Genomic DNA, 13,055 nt, shown 5'->3' on the forward strand with positions numbered 1-13,055 from the left:
AAACGACATTACGTTCACAAAAGGATTTTCTAAAGCTGCTTCTAAAACAGAGTTTTTGGTAAATTACAATGTGATATGAGAAACATGAAATATTTACATTTCATCTCTATACAACTTTGCAATTGAGTGTTAAGGGACTTGCTCAGCAGTGGCAACTTGGTAGAGCTGGGATTTGAACTCACAACCTTCAGATCATCAGTTAATTAAAATAATGAAATGGCTCTCTCATTCATTCTCAGCACATGATATTTCACACACACACACACACAAATGTGGTGTCACTGAATTAGAAGAGATCTGCAGCATATGAGAAAAATTATCATTGTGATATCCACAGTAGATATCTGAAGAGTTCACAGAGAGGGTGAGTAAGAGGGATCAGTTTTAGCCTTTTATATCTAGATCAGAAATGAGATTAGATGTAATTAATCGATCCGTTTCTGAGGGCTGTGATGTTACTCACATCGAATTCCAGTAGTGTGTCCACTTGAGTCTGCAGAGCCGGCATAGCCTTTAGCAGTTTCTCAGGAGCCATAGTCCTCATTACTCCATCAGCACTACACACACACACACACACACATATAGGATATGAGTGAGAACAATCCCTGATGTACTTTAATAAACATTCCATGTACCAGGCTTAGAAATGGCCTTTTCAGTGCAGTAATACCTTGACTGACGAGTTTAATTGGTTCTGTGACTGAGCTCGTAACTCAATTTGCTCGTATATCAAATCAAATTTCTCCATTAAAATGAATTGAAATGCTATTAATCCGTTCCAGCCCCCCAAAAACAACACAATTTTTTAAATAAGAAAAATGTACTTTATAAATAACGAATAATGTATAAAAAAATAATAATACATAATAAAAGAGAATGTAAAGAAATGAACTCGTTTTATTAAGTGTATTTAGAGTTGAAGATCAGACGAAGATGCTGGCGGAGGTGGAGGAGATTGGCGGAGGAGGGTGGCGGAGTTTTTCATTTCGTGCTCTATCGCTTAACTTAACTTACGCGCTACACACTTAATGCTACAATTAATTGCTAAATTTAACTTACACACTATGCTACACTTTATCGCTAAACTTAATTGCTACTTTTTAAAAAAAAAAAAAATTCACTTCACTTAATCATCTTCTTCACTGACTTTTTCTCCACACTTTCCTCGCTTTCACTTGCAGGGCATTTCAATAAAAACCTGTCCAGGGAGGTTTGTTTCTTCCTCCCTTTCAAAATGTTTGGAAAATGAGTGATGAAGTGTCGTTACACAGCGCCAACACATGACCTGGAGAGATAACCACCTGAACTGAACGCTCACTGGGCGACCGAGTGGCGGGTGGCGTAAGCTCGCTCTCTCGTAACTCAGATCTCGGCTCGTATCTTAAAGCAAAAAATCGACCAAGCGATGGCTTGTATCTTGAAAAACTCGTAAGTGGAGTCACTCGTAAGTCAAGGTTTCACTGTATATGCATGAATGAGGAAAGCCTGGATTGGTTATACACTACAGAAACTTTATAAGACCTTCACTAGCCAAAAACATGAAGCTATAATTCTACGCATTGTGATAATGCAGTAAAGTCAAAGCGAAGTCACTTTAAAAAATGTTGCTAAGCAACAACAAAAGAAATCTATATTTAACCTGTTTATTTCATTAGCGGGGGCTGTAACGAACTCTAACAAATCGCAGCTACACATCACACCCTTTCCTACAGTTCACCACCTTCTTCACAGGAACTTTTTACCACATCACAAGTACATGTACAAGCAACAAAAATGTTGAATGATTTTGTTTGTGTGTGTGTGTGTGTGTGTGTGTGTAAGATTCTTACAGACAGCATGGCATAAAGCACTCCATAAAAAACCTTGAGAACTCAAGAAAGCAAAAATAAACACAGAGACCTCAGAATAACAGGAAGAGCTCTGCTTGGAAAATACAGTAGCTTTTTTGATCTTAATTTTCGTACATTTTTCATTTTTTTCATCTTTTATTATTTTATAACACAGAAAAGGCGAGGAAAATGCTTTGTGACAGCATCTATTGTTAACAGCGCTATACAATTCAAATTGAATTGAACTGAATTAAATTCTACCATTAAAAACCCCCAAACAAACCTCTTACTCAATGTTCCACCTCCTACAGACTGTCTAACAATGGATCATCCATTGAACATATTTATTCAGCAGCCTATTTTACAATTAAGGTTATATTATAAAGAGGAGTGTCTGTGTAGCTGATTCTAGCCTGAGACCCTGTGTCACACTTACACAACACACTCAGCAGCTAGGTTTCTAAAACAAACACCGGTCTTCTGTTGGGAAACAGGAGAGAATGACCTACCCTTTCTTGACTCGAGTGAAATCGAAGGCCATTGCGCGGTAAGCGTACGCTTTCTCGTTGAGGTAGCGTGCGTATCGTCTGATAAACGTGGACATGTCGTAGCCTTGTTAGCCAAAAGACAGAAGGATTCAGATTAAGTACCGGCACAGATGGAAAAGGAGTTGAGGTGTCATGCAGGATGAGACACTCACCATGAGTCCCGGTTTTGTCGATGAAATTGCTGAGGTTGAACAGCGAGTTCCTGGAGGCCAGGTACTGGATAAACCTCTGGAGTGATTCAGACAAAAACATGAGCGCTGGAAATCTTTGTAACACAGTGCATTAATGTGTCTCTGCAGACTGGTTTAACATGTAGAGGTGAAGCTGTGTGGTTGTCAGTGGGAAGAACAGCAATCCAGGTCATGATACTGATACAGGGATTTTTATAAACTTATTTTTTACAGAAACTTATCTTTTACAGGATGTGAACTATGTATTGTTTTAAGCTTTTGTTTTAAGAAGAAGTGGCAACCGCTAGTGGTGTGTGTGTATCAGTGTATGTGTGTGTGTGTGTACAGTATGTGTGTATGTCTGTATCAGTGTATATATGTGTGATCTTATCTTTTCTAATAATAATAATAATAATAATAATAATAATAATAATAATAATGATAATAATAATAATAATAATATTGATGAAAAAATAAATAAATAAATAAATAAATAAATAAATAAATAAATAAATATTAATAGTAATATAAACTAATAATAATAATAATAATAATAACCTTGATAATGATCCTAAAAAGAGCCTCATTGTGTTCTTTTCAATGAAACCATCAAAATTCTTCTCTATAAAGGACCATGTTAAGGTTCCATATCTGAAGCCAGTGATTAAACCGTTCCTGTTCAGAGTGTACTCTGACTTGTTCTGTACTTATCAGATTCTCGAATTGTTATGAGAAACCCTGTCTACTCCAGCCACTGACCTCATTGCCATGAATACACATGTGGTGTGTGGTGACGAGCGCTTTGAAGACGACCACCCAGCTGGCATTCATGGCCCTCTCGAACAAAGTGTCAGCCATCTGTGGGATGTTCACATTGGTCTCGTTGGTGGCCGAGATCAGATCTGGAGACAAAATATATCAGGAAAGACCATGAAACACTCATAGGCTATGATTTTGTGCTTGTGCTTGGATTACCGTAACACACACACACACTTTGGATTGCACAGTAAGACTGTCTGTATAATTACTGTGTAGTACCTCTTTGTTAGGTTTGAACTAGAGTCAGCCAAGCAGCCAAAACAACACTTAATTGATCAAGAGAAACACAATAAACACAAACAGGACACTTTAATCAGCTCTAATCAGGATCATTGTGGTGGCCTAAATGATTTTATGGCATTTTAACAAAATCTGTGGTTCGAATTGCAGACTTTTTGTTGAAAACTATTTAAATTGATCACAGGAAAACTCCACGAAAATCCTGGAGGAACTGATATATCAGCACTTCCTGACATGTTTTATTCTTTACCTAAAGTGCATGCACATCCCTGTAGATGAATTTGTACCGTGTGAAGGCAGAAAGGTCAGAGATGAGTAAATGTATTGATGTCAAAACACTTAGGGAAAGCTTTATTACAGAGAAAATGTATTAGAAAAAAGGGAACATGTTATAATTATATTGGTTTATGTACACTACAGCATTGCTCTCTCTCTCTCTCTCTGCTCCAAAGTAATCTGGAGCATAAATAATGAGGCATGTAGCATCATCTCAGCCACAAAGGAGACCACAGAGAAATATAAATGAATTTCTTGCACCCAGTGATCAATACTGAGAGCAAAATAAAGCACAGAGAAACCCCCTCTCTCCAAGCCTCAGTCATTTCAGACCTAAAATACAGGAGTTTGGTCAGGAGTGACTCGTGTTCACCGTCCACTAACTCACCTCAACTCAACTAACCTGAGAACGAGACACAGCACACAGGAATGATAGTGACTCAACATCTGAACTATTCTCCTGAAGAAGCTGAGTACATCAGCACACGATGACAACAGAACAGATTTACTGAGAAAGGTATTGAAATAACAACAAAGGAACTGCTACAAAGTGCCATTGATCTGTGTTCAGACTGTGCATCAGGACTCGAAGGAGAAAACACTCCAAGCTGTTACTGAGCCATTTGTCCTTACTGACAGTATTCTGTGTGTGTGTGTGTGTGTTTGTGTGTGTAGGGTGGATTGTGTTTTGGGGGACGCTGTGTGTCTGAGTGTGTGTGTCTGAGTGTGTGTGTGTTTGTGTGGGGGGTTGTGTTTTGTGTGTGTAGGGTGGGTTGTGCTTTGGGGGAGGCTGTGTGTGTGTGTGTGTGTGTGTGTAGGGTGGGTTGTGTTTTGGGGGAGGCTGTGTGTGTGTGTGTGGGTGTGGGTGGGGGGGGTTGGGTGTGTGTGTTTGTGTGTGTAGGGTGGGTTGTGTTTTGGGGGAGGCTGTGTGTGGGGGAGGGGGGTTACCAGTAGTGATGTGTTATTATCAAAGCAGCTCTTAATATCTAACAAATATATACAGCAAACTTAAAAACTGAAGCATAAAGGAAGGTCTGGTGATGTTTAGAACTGTTATAGTGTAAGTGATAATAGGAATGAAACAGTTAAAGAGTATTCCATATCATTCTTTAAGTGCAAAGGGATAAAAAATATTGCTACAGGAAAATAATCACCTACATAATAAACATTTTCTATACTTCCTACATCTAACCCTAACCTTAACCTGGTCCTAGTAGTTTAATCCTTTTTTAATGAATTTCCTTAGTCAGGACACACACACATATAACCCCCCACACAAACACACACAACCCCCCACACACAAATACACACACACACATACACACACACAACCCCCCACACAAAAACACACAACCCCCTACACACAAATACACACACACACAAGCCCCCACACAAAAACACACAACCCCCTACACACAAATACACACACACATACACACACACAACCCCCCACACAAAAACACACAACCCCCTACACACAAATACACACACACACAAGCCCCCACACAAACACACACAACCCCCCACACACAAATACACACACACATACACACAAAGCAGCTTTTGCCCAGATAAAACCCATGTGTGTTATTGGGGCAGAATTGAATTCACTCACCTCTGTAAACTTTAAATTATTAATGATGTAAAATGCACTTTTATTTTTAAACACCACGCCCACGTGAGCACGGTCTCTCCCACAATGAACAGATGTTCACGTCAGTACACCAGCCTTTCAATCACTATTTTACACAATTTTAACCCTTTAACCTTTAACACTCGCACTGTGGGTCCGGCTTCCATGGAAACACAGTACTAACACAGCCAGCCATTACTGTAATGACCACTGCCACAAAAAGGCGTCAGTTTTGTGCGAACGGCGAAACATTTACAGCTGAACCAGCAGCAGCGGCTCACCAGCAGAGGATATTGATAAGGACACGGCCTTAAACAAAATAAAGTGAATTTATACGCTAGCGGATCTTTAAGGCAGGTCAGAGTAATCCATAATCCTCCTATTTTCTTTAACAATGTTTGCAATATATTTCGATTTTTTCAATTTAATTCAATTTAATTGTCTGGTGCAGCTTTATAGACGTATAGAAGCATAGAAAAAAAATTATGAAGTTAAGTTACTAGTTTTTATTTTAATGGTTTAGCATACTGGGGTAGTGTGGTGGCTTAGTGGTTAGCATTGCTTCACAGCAAGAAGGTCCTGGGTTCAAATCCAAGGTTTGAACAGGTGGATCCACCTGATCTAATCCCAATTTGGCAACCCAGTCATTTAATGAGGTTTTGGAATAGTGATGAAATGTTTTTGGACAACAAAATAGAACTATTTTAGACCTTGTAGTGTCTTTTAGTAAAGTATACCTCAGGGAAAATACCCTGCAGTTAACAGGTAATGTTAACTGGCCACCCACTCATTTATTATTAAGAAAATTATAAAAATAAATTATTCAAAATTAAAAATTTGAAAACAATATAACATTTTGGATTATTAAAAATTATTTTAATAATATTAAAAATTAAAACTATATAACATTTTGGATTATTAAAAATTATTTAAAAATATTAAAAATTAAAATTTTGAAAAGTATATAACATTTTGGATGAATAACATTTATGTGACATCTTCAAATTCGTAACAGTTTCCCTCTGGAAAGTCTTTCACAACTCTAGATGTATTAAACTTATAGCACCTTTAGGGCTGATTTCCACTTCTTCAGCACTAACACAGTGGTGTGTTTAACATTATGCTGTCGTTTCATCCTTCAGAAAAGGCACAAAGGAGTAACCACAATCAATATGATGTGTGGAAAAACAGCTAAGATCATCAGAGTTAAACAATGAAGGCTGTCTAGAGCTTAAAAAAACTCTTTTAGCGCTGCACTTACTAGGCTTCTCCCTCGATTTCTCTGATTTTTTGACAATTTCATATTTGTGCACATAAAACTATTCCTGATAAGTTTCCCAACAACACATTTTTGTGGAAAAAACAGAAATGACAAACACTTGGACGTAGCTTGACGTCCCTCTCTGTCCCAGTATTAGTGCCCTCATCTTTAGCTGTGTAAATAATGCATGGAAGCTTTGGCTGATTGATTTATAATTCAGCAGGTCTTACCCTGTAGGCTACAGTGATCAGTGGCCACTACAGTCGTGAAGACGCTACCTTTTGCTGCTGCAGGATCAGTCTGACCCGCATTGTACTGTATCATACAGACTGTTTTTAATTCTATTTAAAAAATCAGCTCTGATTGTGGCTATGACTGTGCTGTGAAGCATGAAGCTCTGGATCTAGTGTTTTATTCAGGTCAGCTGTCTCAACAAGTGTCCTCCTATAAATAATATCAACACCGTCACGCCCAGAGACAATGCTTATTGTACTCGGATCTGATTATCATGATATCACTAATTTGGCTTATGGGCAATTCCAGTGTAATGGCAATGACACTGACCGGACGAACCTAGTGTTTGTGGGAAGCTACACATTTTCTAGACCCCATATATTTGTACACTATATATCTGAGGCATAAACAAAGCCGTTTTTTCTAACACTCAACCAGAAATGTTAAATCCAGTGAAAGATGAGTAATTTTGTTCCTGTGCTTATAACTTGATTTGTCCATGGCCACACTAGCTTACACATAAAAAGACAGGACGCTTCATCCACAAGTTCCACAAAACTTCTAATTTTAACCCTAGGGTTTTCAATATCATCCAAAAAATACCAAAGAAATGATTTAATAGATGACACAATACCCAGTTAGCATAAAACCGTCCAGACATCCCAGTAGACCAAACATTCATGAGTCCCAGTCTCTAAAGCTGCGTTCACACATACAGTCAGTCGTGGTACCATGAAGGCTTCAGTAGGTGTTCCTAGTCTACTACTGGTTGCCATGGTAACAAATGTTTATCGGTGGGTGGAAGAACTAACATTACAAATCAGTTTTCTTGCGGCTAAAATAAGGTTCTGGAGAGAGATTTGGTGTTTGTGTATAAAATTCAATATCATATCATACGAGATGAAGCAGAAGCAGTGTGTGTGAGCTCTACTGTCTTCGCTCCCATTGGTAGTCGCTGCACCGAGTCGCTCCATATTGGCATAAAGTTTTTCAACTTTGTCATATTGCTGATGTAAACACGCCCACATCTAGTCACCAACGCTTGCTGTCACTCATGTCGCCATAAGTCAGCAGCTCTCACTGAAAAAGAATGATCTGTGCTCACGTTGCCGCTGAGAGTCACTGTATGTGTGAACGCAGCATTACATTTAAGAGGCTGTTGTGTTCCCATTCACGGATACAGAAATATTTTTAGGATTGTACAATGAGTATAAAACATCACACTGCAATTCTATAGCCACATAGTTATAGGACAAGTCAGTAGCAGTCAATCGAATGTATATAATTTAAGACGATTTTGAGCAATAATTGATCTCTGTCAGAAACATTTCGATTTTAGTTTGAGTAAACTCAAAAGAAATAACATAATTCCAACAAACATTTTGTTTCTATTAGGCAAATTGTGCCACACTTACAGCGCTTAATTAAAGACAAAATAGCCAAATATTATCATGAGATTCTGTTTCTGTTTAAATGCATAAATTTCCCCCTATAGTACAAACTCATCTATAAGCAATGACGTGACACGGTTAAAAATTAGCGTGCGTTCATTTGTAAGAATGCCGAGATTTGTCAAAACTCCCCAAGGAACCCTTATACAGAACATGTCAGATTACTGAGCTCATTTGCATATTGCTTTTTGCCATAAAATTCTTAAATAAATATTGTTTAGCCAGCTAATTTGTAGTGTATTATGCGATTTTACCCTCATTACTTTATTTACGCAATAAAGTGCTCTGGCAGTTAGAGTTACATTATGTAGCCTTTATTTGTCATGTATACATGTATACTGCACAGTGAAATTTTTCATCACATATCACATTCTAGGGGGTTGGGGTCAGGAGTGTAGGATCAGCCATGATGCAGCTCCCCTGGAGCAGGGGGTTGTTGAGGACTCAAGGGCCCAATGGTGGCAGCTTGGCAGCACTGGGGCTTGAACCCTGATAGTAAAATCAACAACACAGAACCAATTGAGCTACCACCACACTGATGAGAGAATACTCACATCAACTGTCCTTATATATTTCCTTATATTTCTGTTAACTGTAACTGCTACTAGTTAATATGACTAGCTGTTTCAATGTGATGTGACAGGAGAGTGTGGGAAAGAGGTAAAGAAGCGAGGGCAGGCAGGTTGGAATGGGTGGAGAAAGATGTCGGGAGTTCTGTGTGATAGAAAAATATCAGCAAGAATCAAGGAGAAGGTGTACAAGACAGTGGTGAGACCGGCCATGCTGTATGGTTTAGAGACAGTATCACTGAGGAAGAGACAGGAGTCAGAGCTGGAGGTAGCAGAGCTGAAGATGTTGAGGTTCTCTTTGGGAGTGACACGGTTGGACAGGATTAGGAACAAGTACATCAGAGGGACAGCTCATGTTGGACATTTGGGGGACAAAGTTAGGGAGAGGCCAGATTAAGATGGTTTGGACATGTCCAGAGGAGGGAGAGTGAGTATATTGGTAGGAGAATGTTGGACATGGAGCTGCCAGGCAGGAGGCTAAGAGGAAGGCCAAAGAGGAGGTATATGGATGTAATAAATGAGGATATGGAGCTAGTGGGTGTAAGTATTAAAGGATGCAGAAGATAGGGATAGGTGGAGAGAGATGATTCGCTGTGGCAACCCCTGAAGGAAGATTTCAATGTGAAAGATTTCAATGTGAAAGAAGAAGAAGATTTCAATGTGATGTGACAGACTGAAAATGTCCTACATAGTGCTCCTGATTCTCCAATACCACAGCCCCTAAAAGATATGGATATCAAAACGTACTGCACATTAACATAAAATCCCAGAAGACAAATACATAATTGAGTACTATGTGATATAAAATGGTCCTAAAGGAGTCTTAAATAGTTAAAGCTTTTACTATTCCACTTCCCTTCTCGGAAAGGGAACACTGTGTTGTAGTGTTCACATGAAAAGGCAAACCAAAGAACGGAAGGGTTCCAGGTTTAACCCGAGTCTGTGGAATAGTGAGTGAATTCATAGTAGCTTATATGATGTAGGCAATAATAAAGATTTTTAGGGGAAGAAATGAGCTCATCTATAACATATAAGAGTTCTTTGTAAAACCTCACAATTTAGTGTTTCTCAGTCAGAAAAGTCTGGAGTTCAACTATCTAAGAATCCTGCAAGAACCCTTAATTTTTGTTTTTCTAAAAGAGTTTTAGGAAAATCATTTTTAAAGACCACTACCACCAACTGATAAAATGAGACTTGTGTATTTTAAAGCTAATGGTATATACAGATAAATAGTTCACCTATTCACAGATCACACTGTTATTTCTACATAATGTTTGATTTTGGCAGTCATAGACTATAAAATAGCCCATTTTAGCTGACTAAATAAGGCACAGAACTCCCAGGGGTCCAGGAAGCATAGCTTTTTCTTAAACAACCCATCACCAGGAAATGTTATATATTATTAAGTGATGCAGTTATTAATCTGTTTGACTAGTCTCTTAAACTGAATGGGTTTACTGCAAATCTCAATAACTGATAAACGATCTGGTGGATAATTAATGTTCTGTTATTGGAAAGATCGGAAATTAAAAAGGCTCTAGGGCTCCAATAAATACCCAGAATATTAATGCATATATTTAAATAATGAGCCAAATATCTAAACAGTTTAATTAAATTAATTGGTGCTGAAGAAGTCTCTGACTATATTTAAAGTCTATATTTAGAGTCATTGGCTCAACTGAAGGCTCCAATAAACTATATAGCCAAAAATATGTGGACCTCTGATTATTGAACATCTTAGTCCAAAATTATAGGCATTAAAATTGAGTTGCTGTTCTAACAGCCTCCATTGTTCTGGGAAAACAGCCAACTAGATTTTGGAATTTGCTTGTTTTGGGATTAGTGATCATTCAGCAACAAGAGCATCATTCCAGTTCATCCCAAAGGTGTTCAGTGGGGTTGAGTTAGAGTCAGGGCTCTGTGCAGGACACTACAGTTCTTCCACTCCTTAACACCTTAACACACCATGTCTTCATGGAGCTCAGGGGCTTTGTGCACAGGGGCATTGCCATGCTGGAACAGGGTTTGAGTTCCAGTGAAGGCAAATTGTAAAGTTACAGCATGCAGAGACATTCTAGACAATTGTGTGCTTCAGACTTTGTGACTCAATTTGAGGAAGATCCACATACGGGTGTGATGGACAGGGGTGCACATACCTCTGTCCGTACAGTGCATATTAAATTACCTGCTAATGTATATGAACATATTGTGTGACAAAATCTTCAGAGACACTTAATACTTGTCGTTCCTATTGAAGAACAGAGAATATTTAAAAAAAAATAAACATGTCGGCTGCAGTACATTGAGCAGTGGAATCTTGATGGTTAAAGCTCTAATTAGAAGGTTACAGGTTCAGCTCTGTCAAGCTGCCAGTGTTGGTGCCCATTAGCAAGGCCCTTTACCCTATCTGTTCCAGGGTGCTGTATTATAGCTGACCATGAGCTCTTCCTAACCAGGTGGTGTATGTGAAGAAAAGAATTTCAGTGTGCTGTAATTCATATGTGATTAATAAAGGCTTTCTCTTCTTTCATCGGCTATTGATTAACTCTGCATCATGTATGCGTGTATGTCTGTGTGGCTATTTGTAGGCCTTTTTCCAACCACCCACCCACCCAACACACACACACACACACACACAGTCGCCCCCTGTGTTTGAGAATATGTAGAGGACACCACATCTCATCGGCGTGGTGCTGAAATGGACAGCGCCAAGCGCCCAGGCTCGACACTACACGCTCTCCACATTCACATTGCGCGTGCTATTTTCGGTCCATATTGGTAACGCAGTAAGAGTGCTACTCAAAATGTCCACTTACAGTCCAGGTGTTTCTTCTTAGGCGCCATCACCTCGTGCGTGGTTGCTTTACACACAGCCCGAGCCACGTCCGAGCCGGTGAGCTGGTACTGCGCGGCGGCGATGCGATCCGTCAGCGTCTGGCCCGACATGTTTTTTTGTTTTTTTTCCTCACCAATCCGTTTCGCACTAAGGAATGAACCGGCGGAGCAAGAACATAGGCTGTTGGCCGACAAAAAAAAAACTAGACGCAAAATAAACAGCCTATATAAAGGTGAACAAATGCAGCAGATATTACAAGACTAGATATGCGCTTCTTCTTCAGATCCTGTAACGAACACAGTGCTTCATAGGTGTGCGTCTTGACATGAGGGATTTGGCGCACGGTTGCGCTCCTCGGTGTTACGTAACGCGAGAGGTTACGTCGGTGACGTAGGCCACCGGATTTTCCGGATCTCTTTATAAATGAAAAAAAAAAATAAAACAAATTCTAAGCACTTTTATTACTGCACGTAGATAAGAATACGAAACGTGCTGGAATTAGAGAGTAGAAAAAAAACGATAACCCGAAATGCTCCTTTTTTAAGGATGTCGCGCGCGGTGTCCTCTATCTGTGTCCTTTCCTTCACCAAAGCAGAGATGCTCTCGTGCAAGGCTGTTATCAGTACACTTAAGTGATAAACGGAGACTGGTGTTTCCTAGGATTAAACTACTCGGTGTCGGTTTTATTCCCCGTACCGTGTATACACCAGTGAAGGAGAGAGAGAGAGAGAGAGAGAGAGAGAGCCCTGTCCTACACGGTCATCAGCGGTTGGCGGACACGGTCACGTGACCATCAGCAACCTTAAAGGAAGTGGGTTTGGGGAGAAAGAGGAGGCAGGCTTTAAGGGTTAAAATGGCAGATTATACCACAAACACAAACACTGCATTATACAGTGCTCATGAATGCTATGCCAGTGTGAAAAGCGGAGTAAACGTTTACGAAACGTTTAGTAAAGAGTTTATTCTTAGTCTTTAGTCTTGTGGTTTATTTTGTGCTTTTGGTGAAGCAAATACCAGCAAATCACTTTCTAAAATAAAATGATTTTATATACTTGTAGTAAACAATTAATAATATTGTTTTATTATTATATTAATAATAACAGCCTATTAGTAGAAGTTGACACTCAGGACGCTTTCTTCAGTCACCCTTTTGTACATCATCTAAGTGCTTTGTTTACAAAGTGTGTTT

At 39.2% G+C, this 13,055-nt stretch overlaps 1 protein-coding gene across 1 annotated transcript in view; it reads right to left on the reverse strand.

Moving 5' to 3' along the window:
* LOC131370343 (clathrin coat assembly protein AP180-like) overlaps positions 1-12,629 on the reverse strand; it is a 32,218-nt gene extending 19,589 nt beyond the window's left edge. Inside the window, exons 1-5 of the mRNA XM_058417614.1 lie at positions 11,847-12,629; positions 3,307-3,449; positions 2,530-2,605; positions 2,339-2,441; positions 464-557 (exon numbers count right to left, since the gene is read on the reverse strand). Of these exons, the coding sequence (XP_058273597.1) occupies positions 464-557; positions 2,339-2,441; positions 2,530-2,605; positions 3,307-3,449; positions 11,847-11,976 (546 nt within the window). The 5' untranslated portion in view covers positions 11,977-12,629. The remainder of the gene's footprint in view (positions 1-463; positions 558-2,338; positions 2,442-2,529; positions 2,606-3,306; positions 3,450-11,846) is intronic.
* Between the last annotated feature and the right edge of the window lie 426 nt (positions 12,630-13,055).

Source organism: Hemibagrus wyckioides, linkage group LG19 (assembly GCF_019097595.1).
Source record: "Hemibagrus wyckioides isolate EC202008001 linkage group LG19, SWU_Hwy_1.0, whole genome shotgun sequence".
Classification (NCBI taxonomy): domain Eukaryota; kingdom Metazoa; phylum Chordata; class Actinopteri; order Siluriformes; family Bagridae; genus Hemibagrus; species Hemibagrus wyckioides.